Source organism: Bacillus rossius, chromosome 17, assembly GCF_032445375.1.
Source record: "Bacillus rossius redtenbacheri isolate Brsri chromosome 17, Brsri_v3, whole genome shotgun sequence".
NCBI classification, from domain to species: Eukaryota; Metazoa; Arthropoda; class Insecta; order Phasmatodea; family Bacillidae; genus Bacillus; species Bacillus rossius.
In genome coordinates, this window is record NC_086344.1 from 20,002,568 (window position 1) to 20,025,972 (window position 23,405).

At 36.3% G+C, this 23,405-nt stretch overlaps 1 protein-coding gene across 1 annotated transcript in view; it reads left to right on the top strand.

The window, feature by feature from the left end:
* LOC134540954 (T-box transcription factor TBX20-like) overlaps positions 1–23,405 on the top strand; it is a 203,172-nt gene that overhangs the window by 43,981 nt on the left and 135,786 nt on the right. The window contains exon 2 of the mRNA XM_063384043.1: positions 19,223–19,643. Coding sequence (XP_063240113.1) covers positions 19,223–19,643 — 421 coding nt within the window. The remainder of the gene's footprint in view (positions 1–19,222; positions 19,644–23,405) is intronic.

The following is a 23,405-nucleotide window of genomic DNA, read 5'->3' on the forward strand; positions in this document are numbered from 1 at the left end:
GAAGCATATTCATATATTATTATGCTATAGAGAATTGGTGTGAATATGTTGGTAAGAAGTAAGCTGAAAAACTACTTGATCGATTTAAATATCATTTAACTCTTATAGAAATTATTTATTCCAGACGGGTATGTCATGTTTTATTTAAATAATAATATTTTATCTTAATATGTAGTAATATTTGTAACTGAAACAGATGAAAAATGAAACTGTTATCCTAGCTTTAATCTGATTAAAACGATACAGATATTTTTTTATCTACTCATGCGAACCCGGTACAAAAAAATCTGCATCAGGATTTCTTGTCATAAACATGCGAAACCATTCTTCGCCAGCCATATCGTGGTCATCCCAAGTCGGAGTTCGTGATAAATCGTACTTGAAGGTTAGTTCGTATGCCAATTTCATAACATCCTTTTTTAGTTAGGCCAAAATATATGTCTGCACATCTAGTTAAATATTTAGATAGCTCATGCTCTTGTTCCTGGTTAAACACTCAATTGTAAGCCTTATATCGCATTTTTGTTTTTTATCGACACCAGTCGCATGCAGTTTACGTACCTACATACCTCAACCGGGAACAGTGGTTCAGTTCATTCTTTTCTACCGCTATTATTAACGAAGATACGGCTTTTACATCTTCATAGGATTGTTTGTACGTTGATAAGTCGGCCTGACCTCTCTTGGTCATCCTTTGGCGTATCCTTGGCATCTAAGAAACAACAAAACTAAATAAATAAACAGTTTCAACCTTAACCACAAAAAAAATGTTTCAACTGTCCCCAACCCTCCTTCTAGGTATAATACTGTTCACAGTAAGAACGATAGTAAATTTGAATAAAAAATAATCATACATACATATTCTATAAACTTCAATTAAAACGATACAAAACTTTCAATACTCTAACTTTAATAAAACCATAATAATTGCAAAAATGTACGAACAAACAATACTTACTTTTCAGACACAAAACACAATGGGGCCTCCTATACACAAGCACAGTGCGCGAAGAGCGACGCACCAGAAAAATTCGTGTTTCGACTTGTTGTCCGCTTCGTTCTCCCCTTGTACCCCTCACCGCATCACGCACGGTGTCGTGATATCCGTTTTACCCTTGCGGAACCATTGTATAGGTACTCCCTTACGGGGGCAGGGCTGACTTGGTTCCAGCTCCTAAGCCTTAGGGAAAATGGAAAGAACAATTCATCGCGGCTTGGAGGTGTTGGATGAGGAGAGCTACAACGGGAGGCAGAGGAAACCCATCTTACCATCATTGCCACCCATGCCTCCTAAACCCATTCGGATAACCCGTGGTCGACTCAAAGGAATCCCCATCCTGGGAGTATCACACAAGGTGCTTTATCCTAGTACATCACGTCTCTTGGACTCCTCGGAAAAAACCCAGAGAGCCTGTGTGATCTGGCCGTAGTGCATAAAATTTTCTACCAACTGCCCATCAGGCTGGTGCCGGATCTGTCTCGTCCTTCATCAGAGAGAGGACTCCTCTGGACGTGCTCCAAGAGACGAGTGTCATTAGCTGACACAGCGAGTCCTCACCGGGCGACCCCGGGTCGGTAGAGGAACCCTCAGCAGGGAGTCACAGAGTATTTCGCGTGTTACAAATACACTTCAATGGATTGCTGGGAAAAATAAAAATGGGTGCGTGTACTTAGGTACGCGCGTGAGAAGTTATACATTTTTGGCATCATTAAAAAATAGTTTTTAATTGCATGCAAAAATAGTGCGTGGAGGCCCTCCGCGCGGAAGAAGTGAAACTTAGTAATGTGGAAATGAAAATAGGAAGGGGTAAAATTGATTTTTAATGAAATCATATTGTATCTAATCAAACTAAAAAATAAAGAAAATAAATTTGTAACGGTTCATAGATTGATTTTTAGAGAGAGAGAGAGAGAGAGAGAGACCTATTGAATGTCTATAAAACTAACTTTTTTATGAGAGAAGATTTTCATGAAATAAATCATGAAATCATTCAAAGATAAAAGCTGTTTATTTAATAAAGCGGACGGGTTCGCCCCAAGGAGAAAATTGACGCGGCGAGACCTCGTGGACATAGAGAAATGACACAGACTCACTATTTATGTGTTTATGAAACATGATTTTTTTCTGCAATTTAAATTGTAATATACAAAAAGGGTATTGAAAATTGAAACAAATATGGCGACACTACAAACTGTCAGGATCTTTATTTTTTTCTTACTCGCTGCTTAGTTCCTTACAATAGCATTCACTCTCGCTCTCTCTCTCTCTTTCTATTCCCCCTCCCCAGGAGCGTTAAACGTTTAACGCAACCTTGTTGGAAGTCGCATTAAAAGTATAACTTAAAAAAAATTATACGTCCCACCCAAAGTTATCACGGCTAGAAAATTTTTTATATAATAATATCTGTACGGCCCCACTGAGTGTAAAGGCTGTATAGTGATGAAGCGGCAATGAAGAATTCTGGAATAGCATGAGTCGCCGCGTCGGGAGGGCGAAGCCCAGGGAAAAGCCGGGGCTCGGAGGTCTGGGTCTGCCACCGACGCCTGACGTCGCGACGCCCGGGCGCCTGTTCGGTGCGCCACGCCCGTGATTGTCTTCGCCCGTCAGCAGCCCCGTTTAGCGGCGGGCAGGCGCCTCGCCAGGGCGCGAAGATTCCCGTCTTCCGGCAGCACACCCGCCTCGCGGTACAATCGTCGAGGGAAGTCAGGTCTTGTTAGCACGTACACCCTGCAGTGATTCTCTTATTATCTGACTTTACTGGCGGCTACGTTAAGGCGGTATACTTTTCCTTACACTTAACCACATATCTGCTATCTCTAGAGACCGGAAAAATTCGCGGATTCATTTCGTGATAGGCTGAAATTCAAACATGTGTACAATTCTGCTGGTTCTGCTATTGGCTCGCAGTTTTACTGGAGCTCTCTGGGTCAATGAGAGACTATCGACCAAAGAAGAAGTCGAATCACAAGCTACCCGGTGGAGACGCCTCACAATTCAGCACCCAATGAACACGCGTGTTTCCTACTTGAGAAATGCAGAGGATAATGGAGGCTATCCTAGAGGTCATTGAATCCGCGAATTGTTCCGGTCCCTAGCTATCACATCAAACATTGAATTTTTTTTCTAAAAGAAGCGTAACATAAACATAATGGATAGTAAAGTAGATGATAAGATAGAAAGTTAAGCGTAGAAAAAAAGGAGGGTGGCATTGTTATCAAGAGAAAGGGGGGGATGTTCCTCACATACATCGGCAGTGATCAGACGCGACGTGATGCGACATGGGACGACATCACACGAACCACGACAGCCCAAGTACCCGCATAGGCACACATACGTATCCAGGTGCCCAGAAATAATTTGTGATGCCATCAGAAAGATATCGTAACTTTGTACAAAACATGGCTATGATTATTTTTTTAAAAATTTATATTTGAATTCAAGTTTCATTGAAGCATTAATATTTATTTTTAACGATTCATAAACTTAACCTTTTTTTCCCTTGTATCATACTTATTAATTGCGCAGTTTGTATTCGAAAGCTATTCAGGGAACGGTTTACTAATAACTTTGAACTATGGGAGTTGCTGTGATAACAAACGGAATAAATTCCCGGGTAAGAAAACGAATCCAGTATTACCACGAACACTATTTTTTAAATACAGTGTGCAGAACTTAAGAAGAAACCACGCGATTTAAAAAAATGCTCAAGATTTCCAAATGGCGTTGTTCCGTTCCCGTATTTAGTTTTTTTACTGTATTTTTGTGAGTGAAAAGGGCTTAATCACGTGTTATGTATAATTTTTAGGCTCTAATCGCCCGGTAAAGATTCTTGAAAGCACCCATATAACTTGCATTACGCCTTTTTCTTAATTTCTCAGCCATATAAGGTTATAATAAACGGTCAAATTTATAACTTGAGTCGGCCATTTTCGAACCGCACTTTGTTCACTGCTTTACTCGTTTTAACATAATTACAAATAAAGTTCTGAAAACCCCAAAAGGAAAAAAGTTATTTGTGGTTTAAAATTAAAAAAAAAATTATATCCTTTAAGTATCAAATGGGCACAAATAAGCAAATTAAAACAAAAACAAGTATATAATTTGAATATACGATTACCTTTCCCATGGTTTAACCATTTTTTGCTTATATAAAAATCTGTAAAAATTGAAAATTATGTGCCAATTATCGTAATTGCAAAATGAACTATTTAGTATTGTTGCCAAAAACGAATTATATGTATGCAAGATTAACCATAGCAAAGTGTTATACAAATTTAAATAATTGTTTTCGTAGTATTCCAAACTATATCTTAACAACTGGTTTTTCCAAAGGAATATTTTGCAAAAGTATCAAAATTTATTTTCTGTGCATAAAATATGTCTTTCCTGTACTAAACATAGTAATCGATCTACATCCATCTCCATACTGGAAGACAAAAAAAAAGTTAAAATACTTTTGCAAGTTAACACTCCTACTCGTATTGAAGCTACAATGTAAAACAGTCGTCAGCTGTAAGCACAATACGTCATACCTTTGTTCAAAAATTCTTTTTGTACACATACTCGCGCATGCGCAGAACGCAGTCAGCTCGCGACGAAGTTGAAGCAGTCACTCGATGTCGTCGCCTCGTGTCTCGTGCCTCGATGTCTGCAATTTAAATTGTAATATACAGAAACGGTATTGAAAATTGAAACAAATATGGCGGCACTACAAACTGTCAAGAGATTTTTTTTCTTACTCTCTACTTAGTTCCTTACAATAGCAAAACGTAACGTAATGGCTTGAAAGCTATTGCTCGGCAGACATAGAGGAATGACACTAATAGTTTTGTATATCTATGACACACATTACATAATATTAATATATATATTTTAACCCGTTTAAAATTAATTTTTTAGACAAAAGATATCCTATGTCCATCCTTAGGATATAATCTATCTCCTTGCCAAATTTCATTACGATCCGTTCAGCCGTTCAGCCGGGAAAAGGTAACAAACAAACAGACAAACAGACAGACAGAGTTACTTTCGCATTTATAATATTAGTAAGGATGCACTTGAGTTAAGGCACTGTAAGAAAATTCCTTAGATATAAATTGTGACAATTAATTTATAGTATTCGCACTGTACTGAATATATTATGATAAAAAAACTATTTATCTTACTCTATGGATTACAAATGTTTAGACTTTAAAAGTCAACTAGTTGTTCATTTAAGCAAACGGTTTTGTTATTTTGTCTTTTAACTTGTATGTTATGTAAACTTAATATATAATTTTTAAACAAGTGATCTGTACGGTGTAGAAAAGCTAGTTGGATATGTCGCTTGTAGAATCTGCAAAGGATTTATAGTATTTCTCCGAGTAGAGAAATTAATTAATTTCTTCGGAGTCATCGATGTTGAAGAAACACTTTACTGCTAGCTCATTGTGCTTCGTGGCTTCGTGCTATGTCTTATTCTGCGTGCGCTGCTCTGAAACAAACACACGGAAGTCGACTACCATCAGACAAAAAATGTCGCGCCGTGTCGTGTCGTAGCCCGTTCTGTGTTTCCCCGGCATAGTGCGCGTAGCCCCTGGGTTCAAACCCCCCAAAAACATCAGGCGAAAAACTAACTCGTGAGCATCGAATCAGTATCGAAGATGTTTGCAGCAAAATACACCATTTCTTATACCGTTGACCACAGATGATAGTATCATTACTTCGCTTCTAATATTTAGTATTTTTGCAAAACGTTTTGACGTGACAATGTCTAATAAAACGATGAACGCCTGCTGCACGCACGAAAAAGGATGACTCATTGTCCCGTTGCGAACATTGTCCCGTTACGCTCATTGTACGCTTGCGCCGCATCTATCTCTCTTCCGCTCGATTGGAACAACCGATTTGACTTTTTCGATGCACATTAAACTTAAAACACTACCATTCGTTTCCTACTTTTCCTATCATCGTCCTATCCTTAACAGAATAACACAGATTGGAAGAAGTTAAATAGCAAACATGTATAAAAGTTATAGTTAAAGTAATAAACATATTTGAAATAATGAGTGCAAATAAAAGTAAATTTATCAACTAAATTGTAGATTTCATTTCACTCCTTCTTTGTATCAATACAAAATAGTGATAATTCAATAAAAATGATTCAATTTTATTCATAAAAGTATGCAATCATTTCATCAATGTTTTGCTATGACGTTACCACTTTAAACTATCGTCCGTAAACCAACTTTACAGAAAACCTTTTTTTAAAATAAAAATATAACCATAATAATTTTTTTTAATGTGTTGAATATGCTGCACCTGCACCCTAACCATATTCCTAGTGCACGATATGACACGTGAGGTCCATTATTTTTAGGCAATGGATTTTTGTATCCTATCCGTTGCGGTTATGTTGCCCAAATTCCGCGCATGCGCAGAGCTCACTTTTTCGTTGATTTCGTCCAGTGGTGAAACGCGTCTGGAGCCATTAACTCGTATTTAGACATTTTTGTGATCATCGGGGGACGTACCAAGCGTGTTGGTGTGCCAAATGAAACTTTATTATAGCGAAACTATCTTGGAATACCTTTTTTGTACACTAATGGTAATAAAAAACCATAGAAATTTTTAAACCACTTGAAAAAAATTAAAATTATTTCATTTAATTCGCGCGATAGTGCTGCTATCTGTACGATTTTTGGCGTAGCAAATCTATCAATGGTTGCCAAACGTCCGCTAAAATGCATTGAAATCAGTTTCTAGCCTCGTTTTATTAAAACGTTTGCTTTTCAGTTAGACACGTTCTTGAATACGGTCTGCGAGTTAAATTACCTACAGTTTTATCCCAACAAGGCAGTGCTTATACGATACATTACTCGAATGTCTCGGAATGCAGCCCTTTGTGGTGAAAATTAGTTTTCCTGTAAATGTACAAATTTACAATTGGCACATAAATAGTATCGAATCACAAGCTACCAAGGAAATACGCCTCACAGCCAATGCAGCCAATGGACAGGCGACGTTTGCTCGAGAATGCAGACGATCGTGGAGTCCATCATAGATGTAATATTGAACCCTCGAAAATTTCTTGTCTCCACCAATCAGCCGGCTCAAAAAATTTCATTCGTCCGTTAAAAGTTCGGCAAATTTAAATGTATGAGGGACGGACGTGTGATTTATGTGCAGAGTTAGTTTTTCAATCGGTTTTTTTTTCCATCGAAATACTAGATTGGGAAGTTTGTTTTGGTTCATTAAACTATCCAGCGTGAACATTTTGCAAATTAAAATTGCGGCTGTTAAAACTCACGTCCAAAAATTTCAGTCATGAATATTAATTTTTCCAAGAATTTGTTAATACATTATTTGAGACAAAAAGACATAAATACCGAAAAACATCAATAAAATATGTGTATTATCATTTCAGAGAGAGAAAAAAAAGTGTTATGTTGGCTGCACTGATTTATGAACATCTTTTGAAGGAAGATGAATTCTTTAAATTCAAATCAGTTTTTTTTCTCGACATAAGTCATTGCTGGTTTTCACTGTATGATATAGCCTATAAAAACCATATTAATAGACACGATAGATAAATGCATAACCGATGTCAAATGTGTGATTGAACAGATAGCACAAATTAATTTAACATCTGATTTTGGCTTCACAGAAAATAATATCTTTACTTTTATAAAAGATTCCTTTGAAAACCAGTTGCCAAGAAATAGTTTGCAAAACTAAATGGAAGATGTTTTTTATACTTTGTACAACACATGGTTATGGTTATTTTTACATATATGAAATACGTTTTTGGAGATAATACTGAGTATTACTTACGAAAATTGGAACGTAATTTTATATTTCAATTGAGGTTTCACTCAAGGATTTTTTTTAAACCATGGAAACGATAATCTAATATTCAGAAATTTGCCTTTATTTGGTTGTATCATGCTATTTATATGCGCAGTCAATACCTTAAAGCTATTAAGGGAACGTTTGAAAATAACTTTTAAATATTAGAGGTACTGGGACAACACAAAGAATAAATGCCTGGGTCAGAATATAAAACCCAGTATGACAGCGAACAATATTTAGTTGTTTTAATGGATATGTTCAAATTTACACATATATCTGTAATTTTACATGAATTTATCTGTTCCACGTATTTATTCTGTTATATTTATTTATGTATTCATGTTTTTTTAATCCACTCTTGTATTTTCTTTACGTGACATACAGTGAAAATCAGTGAACCGCGTACGTCCGTAAAAAATTAGTTGTCTGTAAAGTCGGTATACGGACGATAGTTTAACGTGACAACGTCATTAAAAAAACATTGATGTAATGATTGCATACTTAATGAATAAAATTGAATCATTTTTATTTTAATAATAAAAGAATAAATACTTGAAATTATACTAGTAAACAGATTTTTAAAATGCAAGAATAATAACTAACCTTTATTGCCGAAATTTTTGTTGTAATAAGCTATGAAAACCACATCAACTTTTCCCTTCACTTTATAAACAGTCTAGTGGAAGAGAGATAGATGCAGCGCAAGCGTACAATGAGCGTAACGGGACACATCGTAACGGAACAATGTGCATAACGGGACACCTTTGATGAGTTCCTGTTGTAAATCGCTTGTCTAGTTGCGAGGCGTTTACGGACGGAAGAGTGAAAAAAAAAATCACACACAACAACAATGTGTTTCGAGTATTACAATTTTTGGTGTGTAACATCTTAGCTCTCGGTATACGGCATCTGGTAGGAGTAATTTCATGAATGGGAAGGAAGTCGCATGGATCGGAAATTTTGCTGCCATCTGTGGCGGATGGTTCGAGGGGAAGCCTAAGATGTCCATCAAGTTCTGTCCCTGCCCGAACACGCCCGAATATTCACCTTCGGCCAACCTCGGGTTTATTTATATCTTTATTTATATTTCTTGTGTGCGTGTGTATGTCACTGAACTCCTCCTAGACGGCTGGACCGATTTTGATGAAATTTTTTGTGTGAGTTCACGGGGATTCGAGGATGGTTTAGATTCACAATTGGATATTTTATCTCGATTCTGAGTTAAGAAAAAACTAAAAAAAACACGCTTTAAAAGCAAAAAAACTAAGCATTGTTGATAATTAGCCTCCATGGCAACGGGTTTTTGCATTGTTGTTGCCTTCTGCGTAAGCATGGGAAAGGTTCTTGGTAACGGCAGTGGCGTGCCCAAGAGGAGGGGTATGTATAATGAGAAGATACAAAATGTCCAGCGTATAAATACTTACCGCCATATGTACATTTGGGCAGGACAATGTCTGTCGGGTCCGCTAGAAATATATATAGAGATATATATGTAGAAAGATATATAGAGAGATAGAGATATAAATAGAAAGATAGAGAGAGTTATAGAGATATACATAGAGAGATAGAGAGTTAGAGAGATAAAGAGAGATGCTTAGTATACGTTTAAAAAATTACAAAAAAAAATTGATTGAGGCATTGCAACGCAAGCCGGGCATTATCTAGTATATTTATATTTCTCTGTTTATTTTAATGTAGCTATACTAACCTAACTAACCGTCCATAGTGTTTTAAAGTGTTTTAATGTAGCTAACCTAACCGACCAATTTTAACATTTGAATTCATTTTTCCTGCGCAAAAATAAAACAAAAAATCCCGAGGTTGGCCGAAGGTGAATGTTCGGGCGTGTTCGGGCAGGGACAGAGCTCGATGGACATCTTAGGTCTCCGATGGTTCGAGCCAAAAATCATAAAACAAAAGAGAAACATTTAAAGTATTAACTTTTTAATGAGTTTTAACAAAATATAATTATTTGTAGAAAAACAGGTCCAAAGCCAGGGTTTAATATTTTTTCAAGCCATGTTCGCTTTTATCGGAGCCGTTTCGTTAAACAGCTTGAAATTTCGGTCTGCTAATATAATGACTCAATAGTCGTTTGGTAGTGAATTATAGTGGCGGTTGTAATAACTACGTGTGTTCGCTTCAATAAATGTAGTTTAAAACACATTTTGCGAATATTTATCACACTCGGAATTAATTTAAAGAATTCTACGTTAAATTTTTGTGTAATATTGTTGTATTATAAGTTTATTTGCAAAATAACAACACATAAATTTGCTATTACTAAGGTCATGTTACACATCTCTGGTGAGTACTGAAATACTAGCTCGCATTTTTTTTGTATGCTGACAAACAAAACTTATATGATATGAAAGTAGTTTCCTAAGTGGTTTCTTAATGTTATTTTTTTGTTATTGCTAATGATTAATACTCAATTCATAATTTCACTCTTGATAGTTTGTGTGCATTTTATTCTTATTATTTGGTTTAGAAAAAAAGAATTAATTTTATATTTCAATCTTAACTTGTAGCTGATTTTGAATTTACCGTGTTCAAGCAGCTTTTGCAGCAATAAATTTTAATTTCATACGTTAGCATTTAACTTTCTATAAAGCCATTAAATAATTATATCTTATAAATTAATAAAGCGAATTACAAACAAATAATTGATTACTATTATACTATAATATCACAGTAAATGTTTGTAAACATACGAAACTATTGAAACATGTTAGTAACGGAAATTACCTCCGTGAATCACAAAATGAAGTATGTTTTTGTGTTTTTATTTTCGCTAAGATATGTAGTCACTTTTAAGGCATTGCTCTTTAGCTGGGAATAGATTGACGAGGAGTGTGGTTTTTTAAAATATATTTATATATAAAGTATATCAGAAAAAAGTTCGCCGTCTTAAGTATTACAACTTAGACTTATAACATGTTTAAAAACCGTTTATCTTCTCACCTTTCTCGGTCCGTCGTTATGTCCTTGGTTATAAGACATGTTGATATTGAAAGTAGTGTACACTTTTAGTAAGAATCCTACAAATATTTATACAAACTGGAATGAACTATGTATAAGGTATTTTATTTTATGATTTGACTTCCACCTGTGGCCTACATCGAATTAAATGTTGGAATTATAGAAAAAACACTTTTGGGGACTTGATAATATACATTAAATTTATGGACTCATATTCGGTAATGTGGTTTATCTATATGCTAGCCATATAATGCTGGCGTACGTTGAATTGATTATCCCTTACCACCTTAGTAGCACATTGTTTTGTGGGTATTTCTCCAACATATATTCTGTACCTTGGAGGCAAAAGATACTATGTCAAGAAAAACCATATTTTTTCAAGAGAGAAATTTTAAAGAATTTTAAATTGTGTTCACTGATAAAATAAACTATTTTAAATCCAAAATAGTGAATTTTTGATGTATGGTATACCTTAAGAGTTGTTTGTCAATAGAAAGAACGTCAAACGGTGGTAAAGTTTACGGTTAAAAGTGCATTTTTCCCCAAAAGTGGACATAGCGCCTTATGCATGTGTATTTATAATATTTAGTTAGAGTCTCGATGGTGGGACATGAGAATATTTTTTCTTTGCAGGCTATTCAGACGAATCCTTTCTGTGCGTAATTACGTGACATTAACTTATTTTATGTGCTGCGGAGTAAAAATCAGGCCCACATTGTTCCAGGACTGTAAAAAAAGGCACAGCCTTTGATAACAGCGACAATTATTTTTTGTTTTCAACGTGTGTATCATTTGACACGAAACGAAACACGTGGTCAGCTCGTGTTTCCTTTTTTATTTCTGTCGTCGTTTAACGAGCGCCATTAATACTCCCAAGAACTGCCGAGACGTTTTCGGAGAAATGCTATTTGTTAAACCGTTTTGGAATTCAAAGGACGCGCCGATGGGTTAAGTATTGTATCGACCTGATTTCCTTCTTTGGACTTAAAAGATATTTTATTCTATTAAAATCTCCTAAATAAAAATCTAACACTGATTGTCTGTTAGACAATGCACTGTCTAAGCCGGTGAACCTATAAACATGAAATTTGGAGTAAATGTTCCTTGAGTATACCATATGGCTGCATTATGTTTGGGTTGTTTGAAATTTGATTCTTAAAGAGGTGAAAAGAGGTGATAAAGTTTGTATGAAGAGAAATACCACTCTGCTGCCATCTGTGGTGGATGGTTCGATCCAAAGTTCACAAAGCCAAAGGGAAACTTTATAGTGTTATCTGTTTTGTGAATATTAACAATATGGGCATATTTAATTAAATACCTTGTCGAAAATAAGGTTCAAAGCAGTTTTTTTTTGTATTTTTACAAGTTTTTTTCTCGCTTTTATAGGAAACGTTTCATTATAAAGTTAAACCTTTCTCCCTGTATATCGAATTATTCTTGAATCGACGTAACGGCTACGGTAGCGATTTCTATTTATAGCACAGGGTGTAAACACTACTTGAAATTCGTGTCAATAAATGTAGTTGAAAACACAATTTGCGTATATATTTATCACGCTCGGCATGATTTTCGTGTTATAAGAATATTCGCTACATGAGAACACATGAGTTAACTCGTTACCGAGGTCAGATGTTTACATATCACGGGCGAATACTGATAAACTTTCTCAATTTTTTTGTAAGCAATGTAGGTTGTTTTATCTATGGAACACTGTGAGTCTCAATTATGTTTGATTGAACAATTTTTTACAACCACCGCGAGTTTTGTGGCTGCAGTAATTTTATTTTATTTTAAATAATTGGGAGTCACACAGATAGGAAATAAATCTCACACATTTTAGTTTCGTTTTATTATCTATACTAATATTATAAAGCTGAAGAGTTTGTTTGTTTGTTTGTTTGAACACACTAATCTCAGGAACCACAGGTCCGATTTGAAAAATTCTTTCAGTGTTGGATAGTTCATTTATCAAGGAAGGCTATAGGCTATATTTTATTATCAATAACATTAGGGATCCTTACTAAAAGTCCAATTTAGAATCAAATGCGTTGGAGGGGGTTAGATACAACATGCAGTACACGTACGAAGTGTTTGTTGACAATGCCGCAGGCGCCAGAAGTTTAATTCCTATTGCCTATTAACATTGTTGCCACACACTAGATGCCTTATCATTCTTAATTTTCCCATACTAGTAAAAAACACCCGTGTTATATTAACAACGAAGCAATCAGTACCCTCATAAGAGTTCAATTAGTATTAAAATACTTTTTATCACTTTAAATCGCAAACCTTAACTATTGTTTTTTTTCCTCTCTCTGTGTTTAATTTTTTTATTGCCCTTTTTTTCAAGTATATATATTTTACAGACTTGAAACTTCACAGTAGGTAATGTTCCTTATGTTACGCAGGATGACATTTTCCGAAAATTAGATCCCATGATTGGTTAAAACCAGGCAACAGTGGGTTCTTTGTCTGCATGAGAACAGGATTTTGCATTGTTCATGCCTTCTGCGTCTTCATGGCAACGGACATCGCGCGGCAGTGGCGTACCCACAAAGAGGGGCATGTATAAAGAGCGGCGCAAGAGTGATCTGCCTGTAGACTGCCGTAGCGAAGTACGGGTACATCAGTTGTACGTTGCGTGCACGAGTCGGGAAACCATCGGTGCTATTCATTTTCTCTCCGGTACATTATACAGCATTGTAATAAATTTTCACTGATTTTTTTATTATTTACCATTACTGTAAATGGGAGATGTGGCTTAATTTTTTTCCATTAGCATAGACGTGCGAAGCCGGGTCGTGCAGCTAGTCCACAAATATTTCAAAGACATATTTATACAGTGGCAAATTCGTGGTATTTTAAGAATTTAATTCAATAAACATAATTAAGACGCTTAGTGTGCTATCTTAAATACTTTATTATTTACATTGAACATGTTGTTTGGTACCAATTTCAAAGACGTGTAGCAGACTCGGGAAGCACTAAAGACCATAAATCGTGTGGAGGTTTTCAACTTAGTTTATCGCGATGAACCTGCAGACGATGTTTGCCTGTTGAATTCCTACTCACCCTGTAAATTAATACTTGACATGTGTTATTGTCACAAGTAAGCACACCGGTCGACTCTTGAGCGCGGCTGTAACACGGAAGAGTTTCTCAAGAGCCCGGCTCGTAATTAAAGCGAGTTAACGAGTTTTCAACACTTAATGTTCGAAAAACGAATTGTCTTTGCGATGCGAAGTCAGTAATGGTTACAGTGGACAGGCTTTTTTTGTTGTGTTTAACACTTCAGGTGTGCTTTTAAACCCCTGAACGTGAATGGGAAAATGCGACGATGGAAAAAAAAATTCGTTTTTTTTCTAATACCTGGTGACTTTTTTTTGTGAAGGAAAAAACTGAACACTCATGATTTTGTAAAACGTTATGCCCGCGCCAGCTTTTTCTTCCTCGTTTGCAACCTTATTTGGCCGGGCCATTAAGATAGCTTTCGATTTTGAGACTTTGCTGTTGTTATTCGTGCTGAAGTTGGCCATATATACCTATAGCATTTTGGCCAGTCACGAGACAGACAATGAAACAGTGTTTTACCAAACATGTTTTTTCCAGAAAATCTTTTGGTGAAAAATTTATGCCCCTAATCGTGAATATTAGACTGCGAGTCACGAACTATAACAGAGAAATATTTCCTGTTTCAGAAACACGTGATTTAGAAGTCAGTATAAATTTATCTAGTTTGTAGCCTATTTTGTTTCAATATACGTTGCACTTACTTGTGATTATCTTAAAGAATATACTTATTTTTAATTTTGATAGCTAATATTTGTGTATGTCTAACCAATGATGGTTCTAAGTTTTGTGATTCTTAGTTATGACCGTTCTTAAGTTTCTTCTTAAGTTGTGTGTATTGGAACAGGAAAATCCCAAAATCCGAAAATATGCTAACCTCCTTATAACCGGTGCAGTATGCATGCATGAATGGAGAAATTTTATTTAAGCATGGTTTGTAGGCTACAACAAGAGCTAGATATCACGATATATAACTATTAAGGTGGGTATCCATATGTTGCATTTTATCCGTTTCGTGTCATCGTTACGTATAACCCTGCTACCCGAGACGGTGCAACGATGCTGTAATTACCACCGTGTCATTCATCCGTTACAGCGTATCCGTATCAAAATCAAACGTTAAGTTCCGTAGACACACCAGAAAGTGCAGTCTATCAGTAGTAATGAGCGCAGGTCTACTTGAAGCGGCTGCCTACATTCTTATATAACCTATTCTGGGGACGCACCACAACGCCCAAATACCACAACGCCGAACGTACAATAACGCAGAATGCCAAATTGACTACAACGCCGACAGCTAGAAAACTGCTGTGTTCCACAACGCTGAATTACCACAACGCCGAAATACATTAACGCCGAAAAATGTCATTGCAGGACTGCCACAATGGTTAGGTTAGGTAAGGTTAGCACACAAATTCATTCAGTTGTTTTTCATTTTGCTCCTGTGCCCCCCCCCCCTCCCCCCCCCCCACAATAACATTTTTCGGCGTTACTGTATTTCGGCGTGGTGGTCTAGCTGTCGGCGTTGCGGTCAATTTGGCATTCGGCGTTATGGTATTCGGCGTTATTGTACGTTCGGCGTTGTGGTAACGACCCACCTACTCTTAACAGAAGAAAGAAGAGAGAGTCACCTCGTTGGTGGATGTCGAAAAGTATTTACAAGTAGGGAGTAGTTGTACGGTGGTTCGAGTTTGTTGGCTTGTTTGTAGTTTCATGCAGCGAGTAAAAATACTTTACGAGAATGCATTCGAATAGAATTCGAATTTTTTTCTGTGTTCAATTGGGCTGAAAATTTGAAAAGAAGAATAATGACACGCCAATCGTCCACACTGGTTCTTTCGTCGAGCCGGGTAACTTCCTTTGATGTGACGGCTAAAGACCGACAAATGAGGTATCGAGTCCGTTGCGTACCTACGTGTAAAGGTTTTGACACGCACCGCTGCGAGGAGTCCCGTCCACACATGCATATTTTGGTTATGCAACAAGGCTGCGTTACGGTGTAAGGTTTGCAACATACGGATAGCCGCCTTTACAAATATGAATTTTATCAGATCAGTTTCCACGTTCGTAACAATAATTACACTCAGACAATTAAAAGTCTTCTATAATGACTCCTCTGTCGTTTTAAAATTAATATTCAGTTAGGTCATACGTAAGAAATGAAGACATTATATTAGATTTGACCAGATGATTATTACAATTTAATGGGAAACAATCTAAAGAAAGTTTAGACAAGTGAATACATGGCAAACACGTTTACGAAAAGTAAATACACAAGTGTTTCGAGGAAACTGCAGAAGTAGCGAGCGTAAATGCGCGTGTTTATGTTTCTCAGTTATTTTTTAAATATTATAGTCCCGAAGGATGAGTTACCTCTCTTAAAAGGCGACGGATGACTCAGCCTGTTTGAACCGAGTCGTTATCGTAAGTGTATGTGCTTAAGGGTGCAACTTGGCAAGTAGCACAGGCTATAAAAGCGCACATGAAAAAAAATCTGCACTTTTACAAAAGAATCCATTGAAAACCGGTTGCCAAGAAAATTTTTGTAATATTACAAGAAAGATATTATAGCTGTGTACAACACACAGAGCACAATTTTGTATTTTAATTTATGTTTCATTCAAACATTATTTTTTAAACCGTTGAAACGAATATCGAATATTCAATAATTGGACTTCATTTTGTGGAAAGCTATTTAAGAAATGTTTTACAAATAAGTTTTAACTATTGGAGGTACCTACTGGGACAGCACTTAAGCATAAATGTCGAGGGGAATGAATCCGAATTCAGTATTACTGCGAACACTATTTTGAAGTGATATATATATATATATATATATATATATATATATATATATATATATATATATATATACACTGTTTCATGTAAATGTACAAATCTAAAAACAGTTGTGATTTCACACGAATATTTCTGTTACACTTACAGAAAAATAATAATTACAGTGCAGGGGTCGTTAAGGGTGACAATGTCTGGCTCATCACATGCCCTCTTCGTCCCTACGCTCTAGACACTGAACTGGTGTGCAGTCTTTGCATCGGTAACGCGCCTCTGTGGGACCTTAAGTGGGTGACCCTGTGATGTAATGCTAGAATATTAAACATAAATGCCCCCTAGCGTCCTTATACCACTTAACAATAATGAGCATTGATATTTTTTGTACCTAAAATCATTTTTCAAACTACCCGTTCTAAAATGTTTTTAAAATTTACAAAAAAATACACCTCAGAGACAAAAACCATGGAACGAACTTTGTACTGACAAGTGCAATGACTCTCTAAAGTAATTCTTCGTAAGAAATTTTTAATAAATCTTGAACTAATATTAAAAAAATTGGTTGTCTGTAAAGTTGGTTTACGGACGATAGTTTAACGTGACGTCATAACAAAACATTGATGAAATGATTGCATACTTTTATGAATAAAATTGTATCATTTTTGTTGAATTATCACTATTTTTATGGATATAGTGGAGGAGTGAAATGAAATCTACAATTTAATTGATAAATTTACTTTTATTTGCACTCATTAATTCAAATATGTTTATTTCTTTAACGAAGAGATTATTTTAACTATAACTTTTATACATGTTTGCTGTTTAACTTCTTCCAATCTGTGTTATTCTGTTAAGGATAGGACGATGATAGGAAAAGTAGGAAACGAATGGGAGTGTTTCAAGTTTAATGTGCCTCGAAAAAGTCAAATCGATGGTTGTTCCAATCGTGTGAAAGAGAGATAGATGCGGCGCAAGCGCACAATGAGCGTAACGGGACACAGCGTAAGGGGACACTTTTTCGTGCTTGCAGCCGGCGTTCATCGATTTATTAGACGTTGTCACGTCAAAAATCGCGTGAACACATGAAGATCTCCACACCGTTCCACAGTCCCGATTACCCGGGCACACATAGAGTTAGCAGAGCTTCAGCGAAAAAATCAAAATTTAAAAAACTGTTCAATATATCTGTTAGCGTAAAGCATTTGAAAATACGCTGAGGGCGGGTGAATTATTTTTTTTTCCGTTTTTTTTTTCAAAATGTATTTTTAAAAACCTGATTTTCATAATAATCTTTAGGCACGAAACACCGGGTACAGATTCTTGAAAGCGCTCAGGAGACTTGCAACACATACTTATCTTCGTTTCTCCGTCGTACATGTTACGGTTACCGCTCCAAATCTCATAGCATCCCTACGCACGACAATAAGACTTCGTGTTGGTCCACGAACTTGCGCTTAGAGGCGACACCACTCTGGAAACACCATACCAAAACATGCCAACCGTAATAAATCAACGGAAATTGTAACTTTCAACTACATTTCTGGACGCGTATCACATATAGTTTCCGCACCCGCCGCAAGAATTCGCAGCCGGAGCAGCCACATCGATTATAATCGAATCATTGGTTTTTTTTTTGCAGAGCGAAATTTTAAAATGTATATAAGATCATACACATCAACTGTCCGACATAAAAAAAAAATAATCAAGGAAGCAATTGCGAAGTGTTTGTTCGATGAGAATTGTACACTGTTAAAAAATGTTCAATTTAAAATTGCGAATAACGTTTACGATCTTCGTAAATGTACAGAATGAGAGTTGTACACTGTTAAAAATTTTCACCTTAAAATTGTGAAGAACGTTTACGTTCTTCGTACCTACATGTACAGGTACATTCAAAACAATACTCAATTTCTAATCTCGAAACAAATCTCGTATGTCGAAATACAGTGTAATTTCTACTAAGGTCCAGTTGCTATAAATTTGACTATTACTGGGGATATATTTTTGACGTGACAACGTCTAATAAATCGATGACCGCCGGCTGCAAGCACGAAAAAGTGTCCCGTTGCGTACATTGTTCCGTTACGCTGTGTCCCGTTACGCACATTGTTCCTTTACGCTGTGTCCCGTTACGCTCATTGTACGCTTGCGCCGCATCTATCTCTCTTCCACTCGATTGGCCTATGCGTCCGAGGAGAAGAAAGACAGCGGCAAAACTGGTTATAAAGTGAAGTCAAAAGTTAATCTGGTTTTCATTGCTTATTACATCAACAATTTTAACAAAAAAAAGTTAATTATTCTTACATTTGAAAAATCTGATTACTTGTATAATTTCAAGTATTTATTTTATTTTTTATTAAAATAAAAATTATTTAATTTTTTTTAATAAAAGTATGCAATCATTTCATCAATGTTTTGTTATGACGTTGTCACGTTAAACTATCGTCCGTAAACTGACTTTAAAGACAACCAATTTTTGAACTGGTTCTCGTTCCGACGGCCATTTCAAGTGATTTGGTTTTGTTTGAGGTGAGTTTGTTCCGACAGCGCAGGATGGCGCGCAGCGCTCTGACCTCTTGGGGGCCTCGCTCTGTTCCGTTCCGGCAGAGAAGCTGGTGGACACGACGCCGACGTCTTCCTCGCTGGCCAGCAGCTCGCCGGAGCCGTCCACGCCGCGGGACGAGGGCCGCGAGTCCCCTCCCGAGATCAGCTCGTCCACCCCGGAGTCCTCCTCCGCCGTCGCCGCGACCGCCACGTCTTCCTCCTCGGGCCGCTGCAAGAAGTCCCCGTCGAGGGCTTCCACGTCCTCCGGGTCTCCCCCTCCTCCGCCCCCGCAGAGGAACCCGCAGCTCCAGGAGCGCGCCAACTGCGAGGAGCTGCGACACGTGGTCTGCCACATGGAGACCAAGGAGCTGTGGGAGAAGTTCAACGACCTGGGCACCGAGATGATCATCACCAAGTCCGGCAGGTTAGTGTCTTACAGGCCCGTTCAACTTCCCAACCCGCGCGCGGATCCATGCGGTCCCCAAGCACCTCCAACCACCCCTTCCCTTAGCCCCAATTATTTTTTTCTTAACTGAAAGGAGGTAAGCTAAAAGCCTGGTTGTCTTACTGCTATCTGCTATCACCGGCCACTGCACTGGAGGGGAAGAGTAAGCGAGCCTACAGATTCTCCTTCCCTTCCCCTACCCCTGTCGCGAGCAGAAGCTATGAGGTTGTGACGCCGTGACGGGTCCCAAGCTTTCAAATATCTTACACCTGCTGTGTTTAACCAGCGCGGTTACATGGTGTCATATAACTCTTCAAGATACAGCTAGTTGTTTCCAGGAATAGATCAGTTCTGCCGAAACCCAACCCTTTTTATTCCTTTTTTTTTTTTGTATTGTCGAGCTTCGAGTATGATTTATGATTTTGAGTGGACGTAAACAAGGCACTTGGATTGATAAAAATATCTTTAATTAATTTCTTACTTCATCACTCAAAAAAAAATTTTATTAAAAAAATAATAATATTTTTACCATTACAATATTTGAAGTTAAGTACCGAAAACTGCTAAAATAGCAATATTGTACACCTTAAAATCCAAATTTTTACCGGAACCCCCGCTTTATTAGGGGAAGGGGGGACCATGCTTCTTAACCCCCCCCCCCCCCCCCCGAACACAAATCCTCGCTACGCCACTGCCTACAACACCTCAACTGTTCCCTGAGTTGAATTCTTCTCATCAAACGATATAACAGGAAAAAATAGAAGATTAGTGTAATAAAATGTGTGCTAGTTCATTTGCGTTAAACAAAATTGATTTAAGAGCACACAAACATCACTTAAAATTTTATGCCACTTTATGAAACGGTTCACACAGCTAGTAGGCCTACTCTTAAAAATAATCATTGCAATAGGCTGTTTTATAAACTGTTAGAAACACAACAATTAAACTTTACCTTAAAAAAGATGCACTGCGCAGATTTAACAAGCATGGCAAAACAAACAAAAATATATTTTTTTTCCCGTGATTTAAAAAAAATGCTTTAATGAAATAATTTTCGCGATAAAAAAGTATTAAATGCATGCAAAAACTATAATAGCTAGTTGTGTTGTACGAAGTTAAAATATCTTTATTTGAAAATGGTGTATAAATGTAGAAAAATACTTATATTTATCGTCTCTAAAATTTTTCGAATAATATAACTAAATTAATAGTTCCTTATTTATGTTATTTTGTAAATTAAATTTTAAAAAATTTTATTCCCAGAAAATGGGCCAGTTTACTACAGTAAAATTGACGTTGTTTGTAAGGGTTTGTTTTAAATAATAAAGTTTGCGTGAAATTTCGTGTAATTTGCTTATTTAGACAAATCCGTTTCTAATAAATATCACAACCTTTTTCAGTAATTTTTAAAAAAAATATTTTATATCATTAAATAATTAAATAATTAATTTAATGAAAACATTTTAAAACAATATATGCAGTATTTCAGTTACTATCCTTTCCCATTAATATCATCTGCATTGAAATGTAGAATACATATTATACGAGATAAAGCAGTTTTTTTATTATCCGTGGTAAAAACATTCCGATTTACCATGTTTTTGCTATGTCGATTAACTGAAGTATTTAAATCTCGAACATAGAACTTTTCGATTATTCAAATACGCAGTCTCGATTATACGAGGTGATGAATTCTGAATAATCCGAAGAAATGCAATCATTTTTGTCTGAGATAAAGGCTATCTCGATTAACTAAACAAAGATTATCCCGATAACCCGAGGCGATTTAATCTAGAATACCCAGATTAAATATGATCACGATAATGTGAGGATTTGTTTTCCGTATTATCCAACGGAATATAGCATTAATATCCGAGGTAATAATATAGCAATATTCATATAAAAATAGTCATAATCATGTACCTATTTTATTAATCATGTATCGATTGTCCGACATAAATATTCTATCAGAGGAATTGCGGACCGAAGTAAACCTTTGAATACGCTGATAAAGAAAAGTTAAGTAACGTAAAAAAAAAATTAACATGGTGCCAACATTTTATTAAACACGCCATAATCTCACTGAATTCGTTTATAAATGTTTTCCTAAATTTCACAGACATCTTTCAGTGTTTCGAATTTGCTAAACATTTTACGTTTTTCCAATAATTCAAAGTGTGATTTTGCGAATTAACACTTTTAGTAATGATTTAAAAATAATTTAAAATGTTAAAAAAAAAAAGTGACATTTTCACTTATTTTACGCTATCCCATTATCTCAGGCACATAAGTCACTCACGCCATGCTGTCATTTTAATTTTCTCGTCATTTAAGGGCTATTACGACATTGTTACTCCCATTATATTACACTTAGTGAATATGTGTTGAAAATATTTGTAACAGAACAGCTAACGCAAGGGAGGTACTATTCCAAATTTTATAAATAGCCTTAAAATAATTGTAACAAAGCGAACATGGAAAAAAAAAAAATCAAAATTGCGTGCGGGACAAAGCGTAAGGTGTAAAACTGGCTACTTGTTTTTACGACACTGAGTGCATCCGAATCGAAACCTGTAAAATAAAACCACTTCAAGACCTTTTTGACTTACATGCATTACAAAACTAGCTGTGTTGGAAGAACGTCTTTGTATTTGACGGGTTGATCGTCAGTATTAGAAAAAAAAAAGGGGGGGGGGGTATGATGCTGGTTCTAGGATCTCCAGTGATCACAACGGGGTTGGAAGCCACGGTGTGACTAGGGCAGAATAGACGAAGTGACACTGCTATGTTACAACCGTCGCCTTTAGCAGAATGTAGGCATAGTGGCAACACACCATCCAGCGCTAAACCCAAGAAATACATATTAACTCTCGATATACGGGATTTTTGTAGGAGAAATTTCGTGAATGGAACGGAAGTCGAAATGTGTAACCACAGTGCTGCCATCTGGTGCGGATGGCGCAAACCAAGTTCATAAAGGAAAAAAATTAAACTTTAAATTAGTAACACATACTTTAATTCTAAAAGATGAGCAGTATTGTAATACAATTAATTGTCGAAAATCAGGTAAAAGTCGAGGTTTAGTATTTTTTTAATTTTTTGACGTGACAACGTCTAATAAATCGATGAACGCCGGCTGCACGCACGAAAAAGTGTCCCGTAACGCATATTGTCCCGTTACGATGTGTCCCGTTACTCTCATTGTACGGTTGCGCTGAATCTATCTCTCTTCCACTCGATTGGAACAACCATCGATTTGACTTTTTCGAGGCACATTAAACTTGAAACACTCCCATTCGTTTCCTACTTTTCCTATCTTCGTCCTATCCTTAACATAGATTGGAAAAAGTTAAATAGCAAACATGTATAAAAGTAATAGCTAAAATAATCTCTTCGTTAAAGTAATAAACATATTTGAATTAATGAGTGCAAATAAAAGTAAATTTATCAATTAAATTGTAGATTTCATTTCACTCCTTCTTTGTATCCATACAAAATAGTGATAATTCAATAAAAATGATTCAATTTTATTCATAAAATTATGTAATCATTTCATCAATGTTTTGTTATAACGTTGTCACGTTAAACTATCGTCCGTAAACTGACTTTACAGACAACCAATTTTTTTTTTTTCGCTTGTTACAAAGCCGTTTCTTTACGTGGTTTAAAATTGAGGTCTTCTTATCAAATGAATGCGTGGTCGACGTAGCTGCTCCTCTAGCGAGTTCTAGAGGCAGGTGC